This window comes from Phyllobates terribilis, unplaced genomic scaffold (assembly GCF_046119375.1).
Source record: "Phyllobates terribilis strain yellow unplaced genomic scaffold, ASM4611937v1 Scaffold_1__5_contigs__length_1240528914, whole genome shotgun sequence".
Lineage (NCBI taxonomy): Eukaryota > Metazoa > Chordata > Amphibia > Anura > Dendrobatidae > Phyllobates > Phyllobates terribilis.
Genome location: NW_027362761.1, coordinates 212619017 through 212638214, shown reverse-complemented (window position 1 = coordinate 212638214; position 19198 = coordinate 212619017). Strand labels below are relative to the sequence as shown.

The 19198-nt window shown below is 43.5% G+C and overlaps 1 protein-coding gene across 2 annotated transcripts in view; it reads left to right on the top strand.

Moving 5' to 3' along the window:
- FANCC (FA complementation group C) overlaps positions 1–19198 on the top strand; it is a 269767-nt gene that overhangs the window by 16137 nt on the left and 234432 nt on the right. For both annotated transcript variants that reach the window (XM_073670977.1, XM_073670976.1), the window contains exon 2: positions 6839–7064. In XM_073670977.1, coding sequence (XP_073527078.1) covers positions 6903–7064 — 162 coding nt within the window. In that variant the 5' untranslated portion in view covers positions 6839–6902. The remainder of the gene's footprint in view (positions 1–6838; positions 7065–19198) is intronic.

Sequence of the window (19198 nt, the reverse complement as noted above, 5' to 3'; positions counted from 1 at the left end):
AGATTTTACATTTTCACACAGGGCAATGGGTTAAAATGGTACCGAAATGTGTCACACAATTTCTTCTAAAAGTGGCAATACCCCATATGTGGCTGTATCGTACCGCTCAGCCATACGGCGAGATCTGGGGGGACGGAGTGCTATTTGACAATTGGAGAACAAATTATTGTCGAATAGGCATTTGGATTTGGGAGCACAAAATTTTCTGAATTTCTTTTGGGGGGGGGCAAGGGCCATTTCGCTTTTCCAGAGCCTTTCTGCTACCAGTAACTTGGAAGTCCCTTATATTTTTAACAGATGACGGACCTGAGTGGGGACTAGCTTTTTTTGAGGACTGAGTTGAAGCTTTTATTGGGAACATTTTACGTAACATTTATCCGGCGCTCTAGGCTGAGCACTTACATGGGCGTTTCCATCTAAATTTCCAAGTGATGTAATTCAGATGAAACCCTTGCGGGATCCATTCACTGTAATGAGGCAGCAGAGTTACTCTGGACTCCGTCTGGCCTCTGTTTAGTGGTGTCCTTTTTTTCAGAAGTGCACAAAACTGTGGCCAACCGCACTTTTATGCACGCCTAAAACAAATGACACCGTGGGATCACAGGCCAGACTGCATCCACAGTGGCCTATATCTGCCTCATTACAGGGAATCTTCCGTCATGGGTTCCGTCTGAATCACGTATTTCAGAGATTTACACGGAAACTCTGGTGTAAGTGCTCAGCGCAGAGCGCAGGATAAATGTGAGCAGAGCCTTACTGTGATCTTTGGGAGACATAATAAACAAATCAGTAGCAGGTGAAGAATTGGTTTTATTTATTTTTTACGCCGTTCCTCGTGTGATATAACTAATTAGATTACTTTATTCTTCGGGTCGGTGCGATTACAGAGATACCAGATTTATATCAGGTTTTTATGACTGACAGCTGTCACACACTAAGACGCGTTTTTTTGCAAAATCTAGTTTTTGCATCGCCATATTTTGAGAGCTATAATTTTTCCATATTTCGGCTGACAGAGTCATGTGACGGCTTGTTTTTTGTGGGACGAGTTGACATTTTTAATGGTACCATTTTTGGGTACGTGACATTTTTTGATCGCTTTCTATTCTGTTTTTTGGGAGGTAAAATTAACAAAAACCAACAATTCAGGAATTGTTTTTTGAGGGTTTTTTTTTATGCCGTTCTGCATGTGGTAAAAGTGATCAGGCAGCATTATTCTTCGGGTCAGTAGGTTTACAGCGATACTACACTTACTGTATATTTTTTTTATGTTTTGGCGCTTTTACATAATAAAACAATTTTATAGAAAAAATATTTTTTTTGCATTGCTTTATTCTGAGCGCTATAACTTTTTTTCTTTTTGGCTGATAGAGCTGTATGGCGGCTTTTTTTTTGCGGAACAAGATTATGTTTTCAGCGGTACCATTTTTATTTCCATTTTGCTTTTTGATCGCATTTTTTTCCACTTTTTGTTTGCCGATATGATGAAAAAGCATATTTTTTTGCTCCGTTTTTTATTTATTTTTATTATGGTGTGCACAGAAGGAGTTAATTAGTGTGACAGTTTTATAGATCTGGTTGTTCCGGACGCGGCGATACCAAATATGTGTACTTTTTTTGGTTTTGCATAAATATACGGATTTATTGGTTTAATATTTTATTTATTTATTTTTATTTATTTTGTGATTTTTTTTTTTAACAGTTTAAAAACATTTTTTTTCCTTTTTTTTACATTTTTACTTAGTCCCTGTATGGGACATTAATTTTTATTTTTCTAATCACTGATGTCATCCAATGTAATAGACATGTATTACATTGGATGAGATCTTTGCTGACTGTTTCAGTCAGTGTGTCCTGCCAGGCTTCAGCTGCAGGCTGAGCCTAGCAGGACACCATATATGGCAGATCTGGAGGCGGTCATGTGACCTCCAGCTGCCATAGCAACGCCAGGTCCTGGAAGGTATCAGGGGTCGTCGGAGAGGTAAGTAAGACGACCCCCTCTCCTCTGTCTATCTTCTATATGCCGCGATCACTATAGATCGCGGCATATAGAACATAGCAAAGGGTTAACATCATTGGGACCTGATCCAATCAGGTCCCGATGATGTCCCCTGTCAGAGCGAACGCTCTGCACCGGAATCGCAGCGCTTGCAGGACCCTGGGGGTCCTGAGCGCTGCGGGACCACCCACTGTTTTTAAACGTCGGCGCTGCACAGAGCCCAGGCAGCGGGGACTTTTATCTACAGTGGGCGGTCGGGAACCGGTTAATTACAGCAGGATCTTATTATCCCACACATAAGCAGATGGATGTCTCTTGGAGAGGTATTCACATTGATAGGGTCCTGGTATTTTGAGAGACGCCTTCACGTGGCTACCAGGTATACATGAATTGGCCAATTTATGCGATAAGATTTCTCATTTATTTCTATTTTCTACAGCAGTAATTCTATTCATATTTCATGTTCGCATACTTAGCGTTACAGAGTGCTAGTTAGTTAGTTTTCTCTCTGAGGGTTTATTTCTTTTGGCCTCGGGGTTAGTAATTGGGGTGTCTGATAGATGATGCCCGGGTGCATTGTCAAGCTGGACAAGCCGAGGCTAAGCACCAGAATTGACGCTTCTAATGGATGCTCCATGTCTGGGAGGGGGCCAATATCCATGGCCCCTTTTCAGCCTATTAATATCAGCCTGCATCTGTCTGCTTAGCCTTTGCTGATTATTAAAAATAGGGGGACCCCACATCATTTTTTTTGAGGGGTCCCGCCTTTTTAATAACCAGTAAAGGCTAGGTAGACAGCTGTGAGCCTTTATTAATGGCCTGGGAAGTTCCATTATTATTGCCCTCTTCCCAGACTATTAAGACCAGCTCTCTGCTTTCCCTCAGCTGGTTACTAAAATTAAGGGGGCCCCACACCAATTTTTCTACTTTTATTTATTAGCTAAATACAAGTACAGAAATCTTCACACGGAAAGAACTAATTATATACCTCACTGACATATTTCTATCTATCTATCTATGTCTGTATATAAGATTATTTTATTAGTTAGAAAACTAGCTTGAAATGACAGAGAATTACTGTATGTAAGGCTATGTGCCCACAATGCTGAATTGATGTGGATTTTTCCTGAGCGTTTCAGCCTCCTCCTGGCAGAAAAAACGCATTCGGATTTTACATGCGTTTTTTTCTGCCAGGGAGAAGCGTTTTTTTTTTTTTTTTTAAGCGTTTTCGCATGCGTTTTTTCAAGCGCTTTTCCAAGCGATTTTGAGCATCACTTGGAAAAGTGTTTGACAAGTTGGTCACACAATATAAATCCATGCAACTGGCATGGATTTATATTGTGTGACCAACTTATGTTGCTTTAAATGCAGCATCAATAGTAAAAAAAAGAATTAAAATGTAAAAAATAAATTAAAAAAACATTATACTTACCTCTCCGGTGGCCCCTGGTCTCCTCTCCGGTGGTGTGCTCTGTCCTCGGCGTCCCGCGGTGTTTTGAAAGGACCCTCGTGACCATCACATGACTAAATTACATCACCGCAGGTCCTTTCAAAACACCGCGGGACGCCGAGGACAGAGGAGGCCACCGGAGAGCTTGGGGGCCGCCGGAGAGGTAAGTACAATGTTTTTATTTTTTTTATTTTTTTTTTTACGTTTTAATTCTTTTTTTTACTAATGGTACCCGGGTCGGATGAGAGTCTCCTCTTCTCCAGACCCGGGTACCATCTGCGCATTGAACCACATAACATCCGCATGCATACATGTATACATGTGGATGTTATGCAGTTCAGTGCAAGAATGGCGGCGATTGCGCACAATAAATGGTTGTGCTGCGGATTTTTCCGCAATGATAATCCGCAGCGGATTATCATTGGGAAACATGGCAGACAACTTAGCAAGCTTTTTTAATGCGTTTTCACGGCGGCATTTCCGCATTAAATCCGCGTCGTGGGCACACAGCCTAAAAGATGATGTTTAAAAGGCATTGCATACAGATTGCATAGACATGTCATACGGATGCTAGGTGAGGAAAAAACACATGAGGCTAAGTGCCCACGATGCAGAAATGCTCCGGATTTTTCCTGAACGTTTATGCATCTCCCTGGCAGAAAAAATGCATGCGGAATTTACATGCGTTTTTCCTGCCCGGAACAAGCGGATGTGAAGCGTTTTGATCATGCGATTTCGCATGCGGGTTGTCAAGCTCTTTCCAAGCGATTTTAGCATCATTTGGAAAGTGCTTGACAACTTAGTCACACTATATAAATCCATGCAACCGGCATGGATTTTATATAGTGTGACTAAGTTAGTTAAAAAAAAAAGAATAAAAATGGTAAAAAACAAACAAAACATATACTCACCTTCTGATGGTCCCCAGTCTCCTTATCCGATGCGTCCGGTCTTCCCGGTGTCTCGTGGTTGTGTAAAAGGACCTTCCATGATGTCATTTAGTCATGTGACAGGTCACGCGACCGCCGACGTCAGCGGTCGCATGACCCGTCACATGACTAAATGACGTCATGGCAGGTCCTTTTAGACCATCGCAAGCTGCCGGAGAGCCTGGACGCATCGCTATGGAGACCGGGGGCCATCAGAAGGTGAGTATGATGTATATTTTTTATTTTAATTATTATTATTTTTTTTTACAGGTACTATGGTACCCGGGTCTGGATGAGAGTCTCGTCTTCTCCAGACCCGGGTACCATCCGCACATTGAATCGCTTAGTATATGCATGTGCACATGTAGTGATTCAATGCAAGTCAATGGCGACGAAAACTCCGCGATTACGCAAAATAATTGGTAGTGCTGCAGATTTTTCCGCAGTGATAATCCGCAGTGGAAATTTCTGCAGCATGTGCAAAGCACATGCGGATTATCATTGGGGAACATTGCAGACCTTCTACCAAGCGTTTTTTAAGCGTTTCTGCAGCGAAATTGCCGCTGCGGAAATGCTTAAAAAGTGCATAGTGGGCACACAGCCTGACACTCGCCTGACAGTCTCCAACTTTTCTGGCCGAGAATCTCTGCTACTTTATATACGCAGATTTCATCGTACTCTAAAGCACAGTATACGCTGAACTGGACCTAAACTGCACGTTTCACTTTGCAGAGGATGTAATACGCATAAGGGTAATTGCACACATGTGTTTTTTTCTGCACCAAAATCTGCTGATAACTTTTCTCTGGCAGGAGATTAGCTGCGTCAAAAGCGCAGGTTTAGCTATGTTTTAGCTGCTTTTTTTCCTTTTTTTTGTTGAATTCTATCTCCTGTTCATGCAAATAAAGTTCAGTAACTACAGAGAAAAAAAATGTTCTCTCTCATTTCTGGCCCAAAAACTCTGCAAATACGCAGGTTGAATTTGCTGTGTATTTGTAGCATTTTTCACCCCCCCCCCCATTACTTCCTATGGGTGAAAAAACGCTGAAAGAAGTGACATGTCACTTCTTTCAGCGTTTTTCTAATCACTGAAAATACGCAGCAAACAAAAAAGCAACATGTGGAAACAGTGAATTCTGGTTTCTCATACACTTTGCTGGTACTGCCAGACGCAGCTGAAAATTTACATAAAAATCTGCTGCAAATACGCAGCAAAACACAACATGTGTGCACTTACCCTAACATGCTGCTGATTTAAAATGTGCAGCTCTGGTCATTTTTACACTGTATATTGTTTGCAGTGTGAATATAAGATTTCTTAAAATCTTAAACACATAGGCGTTCCTGTAAAAAGCATTGGATTTTCCATCAGTGGCCTTATTTACACTTGCCTATCTATGTTGGCTGCCGATCTTGTCTAGGAATGTATGAGATTATACCTGAAAACTTCTACTGTTTTGTTAGAAAATATTAAGATTTGAGAGTCCTCAGTGGTTGATACCTTTTAATGGCTAACTGAAAAAATGGTAACAAATTGCAAGCTTTCGAGACTACTCAAGTCTGTTCATCAGGCATAGTATAACACAAAATCTGAAGAATCTCATATTTATACACAGCAGGGCACAAGAATAATGCAATAGATGAGACAAGTGACGTGCAGCAGAACTATGAGTATGGGAGGGGAGAGAAAGAGTTGTGGCCGTAAATATTGGAGCAGTTTACGTTATTTACAATATTTACACCCACAACTCTTTCTTCCCCCTCCCATACTCTTAATTCAGCTCCACGTCACTTGTCTCATCTATTGCATTATTCTTGTGCCCTGTAATTTTGACCAGGGGTGCCCAAACTTTTACATGTCACTCTATGGCACACGCAATGCAGTGTAGAGGGATGTGTGGCGGGCGCATTGCGGTTTAGAGGGATGTGTGGCGGGCGCATTGCGGTTTAGAGGGATGTGTGGCGGGCGCATTGCGGTTTAGAGGGATGTGTGGCGGGCGCATTGCGGTTTAGAGGGATGTGTGGCGGGCGCATTGCGGTTTAGAGGGATGTGTGGCGGGCGCATTGCGGTGTAGAGGGATGTGTGGCGGGCGCATTGCGGTGTAGAGGGATGTGTGGCGGGCGCATTGCGGTGTAGAGGGATGTGTGGCGGGCGCATTGCGGTTTAGAGGGATATATGACGTGCCCAATAGTTTTTCCGAAAGTAGACCTATTGTAAAAAAAAAAAAAATGCCACTTAGCACTTTTTGCTCAAAATGTAACATCTTCTCTCCATCTCTCCAAGCCCCCTCTGTGCAGGAAATGCCTAGAAGCTGCCGAAGGGCAGAAGCATCACTTATGATTCGGTAAACAAACAGTTAAAAAGAAAAATGTAAAAACTGTGCTGTGGAATCTGCATAATTCTAAGTGCATAATTTAAAATGTGATTTGTGTAATATTGGATGATTTCCTCCCTTTCAGGCATCACACTTTGACATGAGTTTATAGATTCTTGCTACTGTGGCTCTGTGTCACCCATGTGGCAATGACCAGCTTACCAGGCCCTGAGATACATTTTGAGCCCTGGCTAAATAAAGTTGTGGAGTGGGGGAGTGCAACCTCGATGGAAATCCAGCAAGATGTCTGCCTACGTTTAACTGAATTACATGAGTTCCTGTTGAAGATGTATGAAACAATAAAGCATATGGTAAGTGACTTGCTGGAATTAGCCTTTGTGTGTGATCATGGTATTGACATTAACCTGATCCGTTTTTATCAGAACAGCAAATATGGGTTTAAATGACATAGTTAGTCTGTCCGCTCTCATTATTTATTGTTCATACTTGCGTCTATTATTCCCTTAGCCTCACATGAAAAATATCTTCAGTGTGGTAACTGCAACAGATGTTTTAGATCAAACTACAATTTTTTAGTGTTGTCCATGGTCTAGGCTTCATTTTTCTTTTACTACCGGAACAGTGCCAGTCAACATTGCTTCCAGAACATATTGCACCACATCATGGCACATAGCCTGCAATGCTTGTCTGTATTCCTCCATGTACACCGATATATTAGGTAAAAATGCAAGTGGAAGGGACAGAACAGCAGCAGCGTTGCCAACTTAACTGGCTATTTTTTTACAGACACATTGAAAAACCATAATAAATCATTATGATTATTGGTGATATGTCCACAGCCCATAATTCTTATATGAAGACATGAGTTGCTATACAGTGTGAACTATAAAATGATGAGAATTTCAATCTTAATAATCTGTAAGCTTAACTTCGAAAAAATTACGGATGCATCAAATATTTTTTTTTATGGACAGAAGAAAAAAGTGTTCTATTTTTACGAACTGTCCATGAGTTTTTGGACAGACCCTAAACAGGTTTGTGTAAAAATAATGGGAAACAAATTTTAAATGAAATGTATTTTAATGGTCCTGTTTGGTCATAAAAAAGTGACGTGATGGCAAGAGAGCGCAATGTCAGTGTGCATTGTAAATAGAAAACCCGGTGAACAGAGACCCGCCCCAGAAAGTGACTTCGCATGCGAGGGTGGGGTTAGTCTCTGCTTTTCCTCCATGCCGGGTAATCTTTTTTGTAATGCGCACTGACAGTGCGCTCTCTTACTGGCTTGTTACTTCGCATCAGAGCCGGCGCATTGAGAAGATTAGTGCACAGTAACTAGATCCTACCAGATGTCAACCGATGCATACTCGGTAGAGCAGGGACTAGCTCAGCCCCTGAAACGAACGTCACTGATGAGACTTTGTTTCAGGGTAGAAGCAGAGACTGCGGCAGTGACCTCAGCCTCTGCCCCCTGATGACGACTTGCTTGAATATCCCAGCATGCATTGGGAGTTCTCAATTGAAGCGTCATCAAACAGGAAGTAAGTTAAAAAAAATAAAAAATAAAGCAGATAGCATAGTGAGAGAATGATGGGGGATTTTTAAGTAAAGTATATTAGAAAAGAGATTAGATTATTACATTAAATAGACAGGCATTTAGGATTAAAATAAATGTTAGTTTCAGACCACCCTTTTAACCCCTTTCTGACATTGTCAGTAATAGTACGTCGTAGTGACCTGGGGCTATTGGACCAGGTGCGTACTATTACGCACAATGTGATCGCGCCTGCACAGAAGCTGTGTGGGGCAATCGCCACCAGGTGTCAGCTGATTCTCGCAGCTGACACCCGGTGCTTTATGCCAGGGCCGCTTTGTGCCTGGAGCGGTCCTGCACCACTCCCGGCACATTAACCCCAGAAATGCTGCGATCGAAGTCGATCGCAGCATTCCGGGAGCAAGGGGAGGTAAGCGTGTGCCTCTTGCCTTGTTTCCGGGGTCCTGCGCTGTGTCTGCTGAGTCCCGGTCTTTGTCATGGTGACCCGATGTCCGGGTCACCAGGCATGAGGAAGTTACTTTGATCATGCACAGTGCATGTGATCAGCTATGCAAGTGATCAGCCTGCAAAAAATGAAAGTCCCATAATGGGACAAAGTGTAAAAGTAAAAAAAAGTGTCAAAGTGAAAAAGAAAAAAATTGTAAAAATATAAAAAAAACTGAAAAAATAAAAATATACTGTACTCATAAATTAAATATTATTATGAAAAAAAAAAACAATAAAAGTACACATATTTGGTATTGCCGCGTCCGGAATGACCTGACCTATAAAACTGTCCCACTAGTTAACCCCTTTAGAGAACTCAGTAAAAAAAATAAATAAATAAAAAAACAGTTCTTTATCACCATACCGCCAAACAAAAAATGGAATAAAACGCGATCAAAAAGACAAATGTAAATAAAAATGATACCCCTGAAAATGTCATCTTGTCCCTCAAGAAACAAGCCGCGATACAGCTCCATCAGCCAAAAAATAAAAAAGTTAAAGCTCTCAGAAGGCGATAGAAAAAAATATATTTTTTCTATAAAATTGTTTTTATTATGTAAAAGCGCCAAAACATAAAAAACGATCTAAATGTAGTATTGCTGTAAACGTACTGACCCGAAGAATAATTCTGCCTTATCAATTTTAGCACACGTGGAACAACATAAAAAAAACAAAAAAACAAGTCCTGAATTGTTGTTTTTTTTTTTTATGCCTCCCAAAAATCGGAATAGAAAGCGATCAAGAAATGTAATTTGTCCGAAAATGGTACCAATAAAAACGTCAACTCGTCCCGCAAAAAACAAGCCGTCACATGACTCTGTCGGCCAAGATATGGAAAAATGATTGCTAAAACTAGTCTTTGCAAAAAAAAAAAAAAGTCTTTTAGTGTGTGACGCTGCCAAACATAAAAACCCGATATGAATCTGGTATCGCTCTAATTGCCCCGACCCGAAGAATAAAGTAATCTCATCACTTATACCACACGAAGAACAGCGTAAAAAATAAACTCCAAGGGTTAGGTTGTGTTAGGGTTAGGTTTGTGCTAGGGTTGGAGTGTGCTAGGGTTTGGGATTTTTTCAAAAGTAAAGAAAAAAAAAATGATGACTATATGGAGACTAGTGTTGAGCACAAGTGCTCGCTACTTAAATTTGCATCGGGTGCTCGGGTATGCACAGAGTATCGCGGGTGCTCGAGTGACATGCTCGAGTCTCCGCCCCATATGTTTTGCGGCTGTTATACATCCAAAAAAACCTTGCAGGGATTGCCTGCCATGCCCGAGCGATCCCTGCATGTTTTTTTTGGGGTATTCAACAACCGTGAAACATGTGAACGGGGACTCGAGCATGTCACTTGAACACCCGCGATACTTGGTGCATACCCGAGTACCCGATGCAAACTCAAGTAGCGAGCACTTGCGCTCAAGACTAATGACAACTTATTCAATGTTATCAAATTCTGTCTCGTACCTCTGGGTTCAAAATGTTCACTATAGCCTTTCATAAAATGCTTGAGGAGTCTAGTTTACAAAATAGAGTCTCTGCTCTCGATTCCAGACAATTTTGCATTCAAAAAGTCACACAGTGCTCCTTCCCTTTTGAACCCTGCCGTGCGCCCAAACAGTGTATTTTCCCCACATATCGGGTATCGGCGTACTCGGGAGAAATTGCACAACAGTTTTTGGCATCCATTTTCTCCTCTTACCCTTGTGAAAATAAAAACTTTGAGTCGAAAAGGTAATTTTTGTGGAAAGTTTGATTTCTTTATTTTCACGGCTCGACGTTATAAACTTCTGTGAAGCACCTGAGGGTTCAGGGTGCTCACCACACATCTAGAGGAGTTCCTTGAGGGGTCTAGTTTTCAAAATGGGGTCAGTTGTGGGGGGTTTCCACTGTTTAGGCACGTCAGGGGCTCTTCAAACGTGACATGGCGTCCGCTAATTATTCAAGCAAATTTTACATTCAAAAAGTCAAATGGCGCTCCTTCCCTTCCGAACCCTGCCGTGTGCCCAAACAGTGGTTTTCCCCCACATATGTGGTATCTGCGTGCTCAGGAGAAATTGCATAACAAATTTTGGGGTCCATCTTTTCCTGTTACCGTTGCGAAAATAAAAACATTTTGGTCTAAAATAACATGTTCATTTTTTTCTTCCATATTCCCAAAATTCCTGTGAACAACCTGAAAGGTTAATAAACTTGTTGAATGTGGTTTTGAGCACTTTGAGGGGTGCAGGTTCTAGAATGGTGTCACTTTTGAGTATTTTTGGTCATAAAGGCCCCTGAAAGTCACTTCAAATGTGATGTGGCTCCTAAAAAAAAAAAATGGTTTTGTAAATTTGTTGGAAAAGTGAGAAATCGCTGGTCAAACTTTTAATCCTTTTAACTTCCTAACAAAAAAAAAAATTTGGTTCCAAAATTGTGCTGATGTAAAGTAGACATGTGGGAAATGTTATTTATTAACTATTTTGTGTGACATATCTCTCTGATTTTAAGGGCATGAAAAGTCAAATTTTGAAAATTGAAAAATGTTCACCAAATTTCAGATTTTTTCACAAATAAACGCAGGTCATATCGAAGAAATGTTACCATTATCATGAAGTACAATATGTCGCGAGAAAACATTCTTAGAATTAGGGGGATCCATTGAAGAGTTCCAGAGTTATTACCTCATAAAGTGACACTGGTCAGAATTGTAAAAATTGGCCTGGTCATTAAAGGGGTTGTCCACTACTTATTATTCCCCCAACAATGTATCCCCCCGAGGCCCATAAGTGTCTTTGTCATTACCTTCTGTTGCAGTTACTGCCTGTGAGTGGCGCTATCGGTGGCCGCTCACAGGCATCACGTGACCCCCGGCTGCAGCCGGCTCTGACATCCGCTGATGTTACGTCATGATTCCAGATGCAGCCGGGGGTCTCTGTCTTCTGCGTTCCACCGGTGGATGCTGGGTTGTGGGCGGAGTTACCCCTCACGTCACACCCGGCATCCACCGCACCCTTTCCCTCTCCTCATTCATCGGGAAAGCGCGCGGTGGATGCTAGGTGTGACGCGTGTGGTAACCCCGCCCACAGCCCACCATCCACCGCGGGGACCGCATCACTGATGCCACGCCTCACTTGACGTGATATCAGTGGGGGGGTCACATGATGCCTGTGAGCGGCCACCGATAACGCCGCTCACAGGCAGAAACTGCAACAGAAGGTAATTGCAAAGACACTTATGGGCCCCGGGGGGATACATTGGGGGCATAATAAACTGTTGTGGCCAACTTCTTTAACGTGCAAACCACTTTCGGGTGTAAAGGGGTTAAGCATGTTATGTATTTTACAGCGCTATACAGACATGGTCATGTTCTTGCACTTTTGTAAGCAAATTTGACAGGTGTTTAGTCATGTGACCTTTTAAAGTTGGTCAATAGCCCCATCCTAAGGGTGCTTGTAACGCATTGGTAGTATGCCACGCGCAGCAAAAGCAATTGTTTTTTTTTTTTTTAAACAAATTGATACAGTTTTCGCCCACTGAGCATATAAGCTGCTAAAGTCACAAAACGAAGCAAACTGGAGGATATAATTTATGTATTTAATCTAAACTTGCTAATATTGATAATTGTGTCAGTCTCTTCCAGATTTGGACTTTATTCTATAACATTTTCTATTTTTTTAGTCATTGTTGGCAGTGCAATTAGTTGAAACAGTTGCCTTTTGCTAGATCAGATTGCTGGCATACAGCAGGTCCATATATTAAGGTTAATGTGGCTTGTTAATAGCAATAGTAAACAACATCATCTCTGGCCGGCTGGTGGTAAGCGCTGCAGCCCGGCAATAACTCTGATTTATCACTTGCTATAATGAACAGCCTATACCATTTTGTGATTTTCTTTTGTTGCCTTGGTACAGTTATTAGGTTGGCTCTCAGTGGACTGTCTCTGTGCATGGCCCCAGCAAGTCTAGAATAAGCTGCGCATGTAAAACAAAGATGTTATGTTTATTGCAACAGCAGGAGATGGTTAGCAGGTTTTTTACATGTGCATTATCCCTGTTCAGCACCCACTTTAGAAGCCTATGATGTAGCTATAAATTGTATAAGCAGGTAGAGAACAGCCATCACATAAAAAAAGGAAGAGAAAAATAATTCTTTGGCGGTCTGTTATGTTTTTATTGTTATTTGCCTTTCCTGCACAACATTGCTCATCGTTTTTCTTTTGTAATTGGTTTTATATACCCTTATTATACTTTGGCTGATTCCAAAACCAGTACGCTTCCTAAAGTACAATTTCACTTTGTTTGAAAAGTTGATTTTTAATATAAAGTTTGAAAAAGTGGAGAGCTAATTTTAACCCCTTTATAACCTACGAATAAAATGTACGTCACGGTCTGGTGCTAGTTCCTGTATCATGATGTACGTTTTCATCATGACTTTAAACAGGACCATGTGAACGACTGTCCCTGACAGCTGATTGGCACTGAGCTCAGCTGCCGTACCAAACACACCGTCCCACTGACCGACCACTATGATTGTCAGTCACAAGATGAAGGACCAATCATAGCTGTAATTGTCATAATAACAGAAAAAAAAGCTGTTCTCACCTCTGACCTCCTCACTCCTGTAAGTGCTGTTGAGATCAGAGGCCTGATGCTTATTCTCCTGTCTAGGGATGAGCGGACCCATGGAAGTTCGGATTCTGGTACCCCAGTTATTCCAAAGTTCGGGTGGGGTACCAGAACTGTATTCAAGCTTGAACCAGTACCCGAACCCTGTCTCTGGCTCTCTTTCTCGCTCTCTCTGTTTTTTTTTTTGTTTTTTTTTTCTCTTTTTCCCCAGAACTCCGAACATTACAACAGACTTCCGGGAAAATAAATTAAATAAAAATTCTTTAACCCCTTCACTGACTTTCTTGATCCTCCCAGTGCCCCAAACTCCCTCCACCCTGCCTTTTCTTTCTTTTTTTTATATAAACTAGTTACAAATAAGTTATTACATTTTTAGACTGTAAGATGCACTTTTTTGTAGAAAAAAAAAAACTTGGTAAAAAATTGTGCCTTTTTATAGTCCTGTGACTAGAGATGAGCGGTGTTCGACTCGAGCTGTTCGCCAATCTCAAATTCTAGCTGTTTTGCAAAAAATTTGGCTGTTCGAGGTTATGTTCGATAACTGTTCGTGCACCAAAAGCGTAACTGGATTTTTTCACAGTAATACTGTTAATTAGTGATGAGCGAGCATGCTCGCCACTGCTCGATACTCGCCCGAGCATCTCAGTACTCGAGATGCTCGGAGCTCGCCGAGTACTTTCGAGATGCTCGGGCGGGAGCTTGGGTCCCCGTCCTGCATGTCTGGCGCTATTTAGAGCACCAATCATGGAGGGATGGTCTGTCACTCACTGTAATGCCACAGCCATAGTGGTTGTGGCATTATAGTGGTTGCCCAAATCGATGGGAACAGTGCTCACAGTGAAACATGAAAAGCCGGCAATTCAGCAGCGGCATACACCAGTACCGACAATTTAGAACAGAAAGAATAGAGCATCACGCATAGATTAGATAGATAGAAACATGTTAGTCACATATATAATAAGTAGAGTGACAGTGTTGGTTACTGTATTTGTCATTTAGTGTTAAAATAAAGGATTTATTAAAACAAAAATTGGTGTGGGGTTCCCTGTAATTTTAGTCTCTAGCGGAGGTTAAGCAGACGGCTGGGGCAGATGTGTGAAGCCTGGGAAGGGGGTAATACCCACGGAGCTTCCCAGGCTACTAATATCAGCCCCCAGCTGAATACCTAGCCTTTACTAGCTATTAAAATGGGGGACCCCAAAAAAAAAAAATGACGTGGGGTCCCCCCTATTTTAATAGCTAGCAAAGGCTAGGCAGACAGCTGGGGGCTGATATTAATAGGCCTGGAAGGTTGCCATGAATATTGGCCCCCTCCCAGGCTAGAAACACCAGCCGTCGATAGGATGTGCCAATTCTGGCACTTAGCCTCGCTCTTCCCACTGCCCTGTAGCGGTGGCAGTGGGGTAATAGGGTTGGGGTTGATGTCAGCTTATAATGCCAGCTGAAATCAAGCCCAGGTTAGTAATGGAGAGGCGTCTATAAGAAACCCTCATTACTAACCCCATAGTCAAAGTTAAAAAAACACACAAACACCCAGAATAAAGTCCTTTAATTGAAATAAAGACACATTCCTTTAATGTTCTAAATTAAACCCTACTTACTGTATCGCCCATTCCAGCTGAAGCCAACGATCTCCTGCAATAAAAAATAAAATAAACCAACCTCATCCCTACCTTTCCATGGTTCCCAGGACAGCTTCAGCTCTGCGACATTGACATGACAGGCTGGAGCGCAGCAGAACGCTGCCATCCAGCTTGCCCCATGCCGCAGACACTGAGAAACTCCTCAGTGTCTGGCTGTGACTGCATCCAGATGAGCTCAGCTCACCTCATGCACGTCACTGACAGCGTGGGAGAATTCTCCCACGCTGGGATGGCATTGAGATGACAGGCTGGATCGCAGCAGAGCGCTACCATCCAGCTTGTCATCCTTCAGACACACTGCAGAGCGCTTGCTGATTTATCGGCTATTACTGCCCCTTCCATGTTTGCGCTCTGCAGTGTCTCTGAAGGATGACAAGCTGGATGGTAGCGCTCTGCTGCGATCCAGCCTGTCATCTCAATGCCATCCCAGCGTGGGAGAATTCTCCTGCTCAAGCAGTGACGTCATTTGCCGGCACCGCATGCGCAGGAGAATTCTCCCACGCTGTCAGTGACATGCATGACCTGAGCTGAGTTCATTGGACATGAACTCGGCTCATCTGGATGCCGTCACAGTCTGACACTGAGGAGCTTCTCAGTGTCTGCAGCATGGCAAGCTGGATGGCAGCGTTCTGCTGCTCTCCAGCCTGTCATGTCAATGTAGCAGAGCTGAAGCTGTCCTGGGAACCATGGAAAGGTAAGGATGAGGTTGGTTTATTATTATATTTTTATTGCAGGAGATCGTTGGCTTCAGCTGGAATGGACAATACGGTAAGTAGGGTTTAATTTAGAACATTAAAGGAATGTGCCTTTATTTAAATTAAAGGACTTTATTTTGGGTGTTCTAATTGCAGCCCTTTTGAGGGCTAGGTTACAGCAGTTCATAGCACTTTTTGCCAGGCAGGTCTGTGCCAGTGCTGTGCAAGTGTTTCACAGCATTTGGCGAAATGTAGCTCAGCCAATCCTTTTGGGCCTGTAGCAGTGTCTGGTAGTCAGTGGCGTAGCCCATCTGAAGCAAGCTACACCACCTGTGTATCTAATAACAATTTTTTACTGCATCTAACCCAGGAAATCTTTTTGGGCCTAATAGCAGTGTCTCGTAGTCAGCGAAGTAGCCCATCTGAAGGAAGCTACACTGCCTTTGTATCTAATAACAATTTTTAACTGCATCTAGCCCAGGCAATACTTTGGGCCTAGTAGCAGTGTCTGTGACGTGCATGAGGTGAGCTGAGTTCATTGGACATGAACTCGGCTCATCTGGATGCCATCACAGTCAGACACTGAGGAGCTTCACCCTATTACCCCACTGCCACCGCTACAGGGCAGTGGGAAGAGCGAGGCTAAGTGCCAGAATTGGCACATCCTCTGGATGCGCCATTTCTGGGGCGGCTGACCGCTGGTGTTTCTAGCCTGGGAGGGGGCCAATATTCATGGCACCCTTCCTGGGCTATTAATATCAGCCCCCAGCTGTCTGCCTAGCCTTTGCTAGCTATTAAAATAGGGGGGACCCCACGTCATTTTTTTTTTTTGGGTCCCCCATTTTAATAGCTAGTAAAGGCTAGGTATTCAGCTGGGGGCTGATATTAGTAGCCTGGGAAGCTCCGTGGGTATTACCCCCTTCCCAGGCTTCAAACATCTGCCCCAGCCGTCTGCTTAACCTCCTCTAGAGACTAAAATTACGGGGAACCCCACGCCAATTTTTTTTTTAAATAAATCCATTATTTTAACACTAAATGACAAATACAGTAACCAACACTGTCACTGTACTTAGAAACATGTCAGTCACATATATAATATCTATATAATCTATGTGTGATGCTCTATTCTTTCTGTTCTAATTTGTCGGGTACCGATGATGAATTGCCGGCCGGCTTTTTTAAAGCGACGGGTGCATGAAAACACAAGAATTTTTTTTTTAATAAATCCTTTATTTTAACACTAAATGACAAGTACAGTAACCAACACTGTCACTGTACTTATTATATATTATTTATTATTATAGCGCCATTTATTCCATGGCACTTTACATGTGAAAAAGGGGTATACATATAAGAACAATTGCAATAATCTTGAACACAATGTGACGGCAACTGGTACAGGAGGAGTGAGGACCCTGCTTGTGGGGGCTCACAGTCTACAAGGGATGGGTGAGGGTACAGTAGGTGAGGGCAGAGCTGGTCGTGCAGTGGTATTGGTGGAGTGGTGGTTACTGCAGGTTGTAGGCTTGTCGGAAGAGGTGGGTTTTCAGGCTTTTTTTTTTAAGGTTTCCACGGTCGACGAGAGTCTGATGCGTTGGGGTAGAGAGTTCCAAAGTAGGGGGGAAGCACGGGAGAAATCTTGTATGCGATTGTGGGAGGAGGAGATTAGAGGGGAGTAGAGAAGGAGATCTTGTGAGGATCGGAGGTTGCGTGCGTGTATGTAGCGGGAGACTAGGTCAGAGATATATGGAGGAGACAGGTTGTGAATGGCTTTGTATGTCATGGTTAGGGTTTTGAACTGGAGTCTCTGGGCAATGGGGAGCCAGTGAAGAGATTGACAGAGAGGAGAGGCCGGGGAATAGCGGGGGGACAGGTGGATTAGTCTGGCAGCAGAGTTTAGGATGGATTGGAGGGGTGCGAGAGTGTTGGAAGGGAGGCCACAGAGCAGGAGGTTGCAGTAGTCAAGGCGGGAGATGAGGGCGTGCACTAGTGTTTTTGCAGATTCATGGTTGAGGAATGTGCGGATCCGGGAGATATTTTTGAGTTGGAGTCGGCAGGAAGTGGAAAGGGCTTGGATATGTGGTTTTAAGGAGAGTTCAGAGTCCAGGGTTACCCCAAGGCTGTGAGCCTGAGGGACTGGGGAGAGTAGGCAGCCATTGACGTTGATAGATAGGTCAGTTGGGGGGGTTAAATGGGATGGCGGAAAGATGATGAATTCAGTTTTATTCATGTTAAGTTTTAGAAATCTAGCAGAGAAGAAGGATGAAATAACAGACAGACATTGTGGGATTTTGGTTAGTAAGGAGGTGATATCGGGTCCAGAGAGGTAGGTCTGTGTGTCATCAGCATAGAGGTGATAATGAAAGCCATGAGACTCTGAGCTGTCCCAGGCCTAAGGTGTAGATGGAGAAGAGCAGGGGTCCTAGAACTGAACCTTGGGGGACACCGACAGATGGGGGGCAAGATGAGGAGGTGGTCTGTGAGTGGGAGACACTGAATGTACTGTCTGTTAGGTATGAGGAGATCCAGGAGAGGGCCAAGTCTGTGATGCCGTGACTGACATGTTTTTATCTATCTAATCTATGTGTGATGCTCTATTCTTTCTGTTCTAAATTGTCGGGTACCGGTGTATGCCGCTGCTGAATTGCCAGCCGGCTTTTTTTAAAGAGAAGGCTGCATGAAAATCGGAGGGCACTAGTGCGTTCCAAGTGCCCTGCTATGTTTTTCATGCACCCTCCTATATACCCTGCCTGCCTGTATATTCTGCCTGCCTGACATTTAATTGAGCACTGTTCCCATCGATTTTGGGCAATTTTTGACCTTCTGCAGACCGCCGGGGGGGACCGCCAGAAAAATGCTAGAGTTTCCCATAGACTTACATTGGGCTCGTTGCTCGGGTCGAGCACCCGAGTATTCCAATGTACTCGACCCGAGCTTCGAGCACCCAAGCATTTTAGTGCTCATCACTACTGTTAATCAATGTTAATAGACAGTTTCAGTGTAGAGTGGGCGGGGGGAGAGGCAGGGGATGGATCTCTGCAAAAATAATGCCGATCTCCATTTTTTTTTTCTTTCCCGCATTTACAGTGGGGCGGTGCAGTCTGTCAGCCTATCAGCAGCGCACACACGCAGAGAAGTTCTTTTTTCCCCTCCCCCATGACAGCACACCTTGAGAGAGGATCCGCCCCACCAAGGACAGGAAACCGTCTGAAATAAAAGGGCGGTACCTCTCCCTCGCTTCAGTTGGTTTCCTGTCCTTGATGGGGAACCTGTCTGGAAGAAAGAAGACTTACCTGGGGCTGTCCCGGTGTGGAAGAGCGGGCACTGGCCTGTGCACCGGGTTCAGTATCCCAGAAGCGCCGTCCGTAGCTTCCCCTGGGGTCTCTGCGCCGAGCGGGGCGCACGCGGTGAGGCAGGCTCTGTCCTCCCGGAGACCGCGGCGCCGTCCTCCCCCTGCAGTGTGGAACGCTTCCGGGTGTGACGCGCCTGACGTCACGGCGCA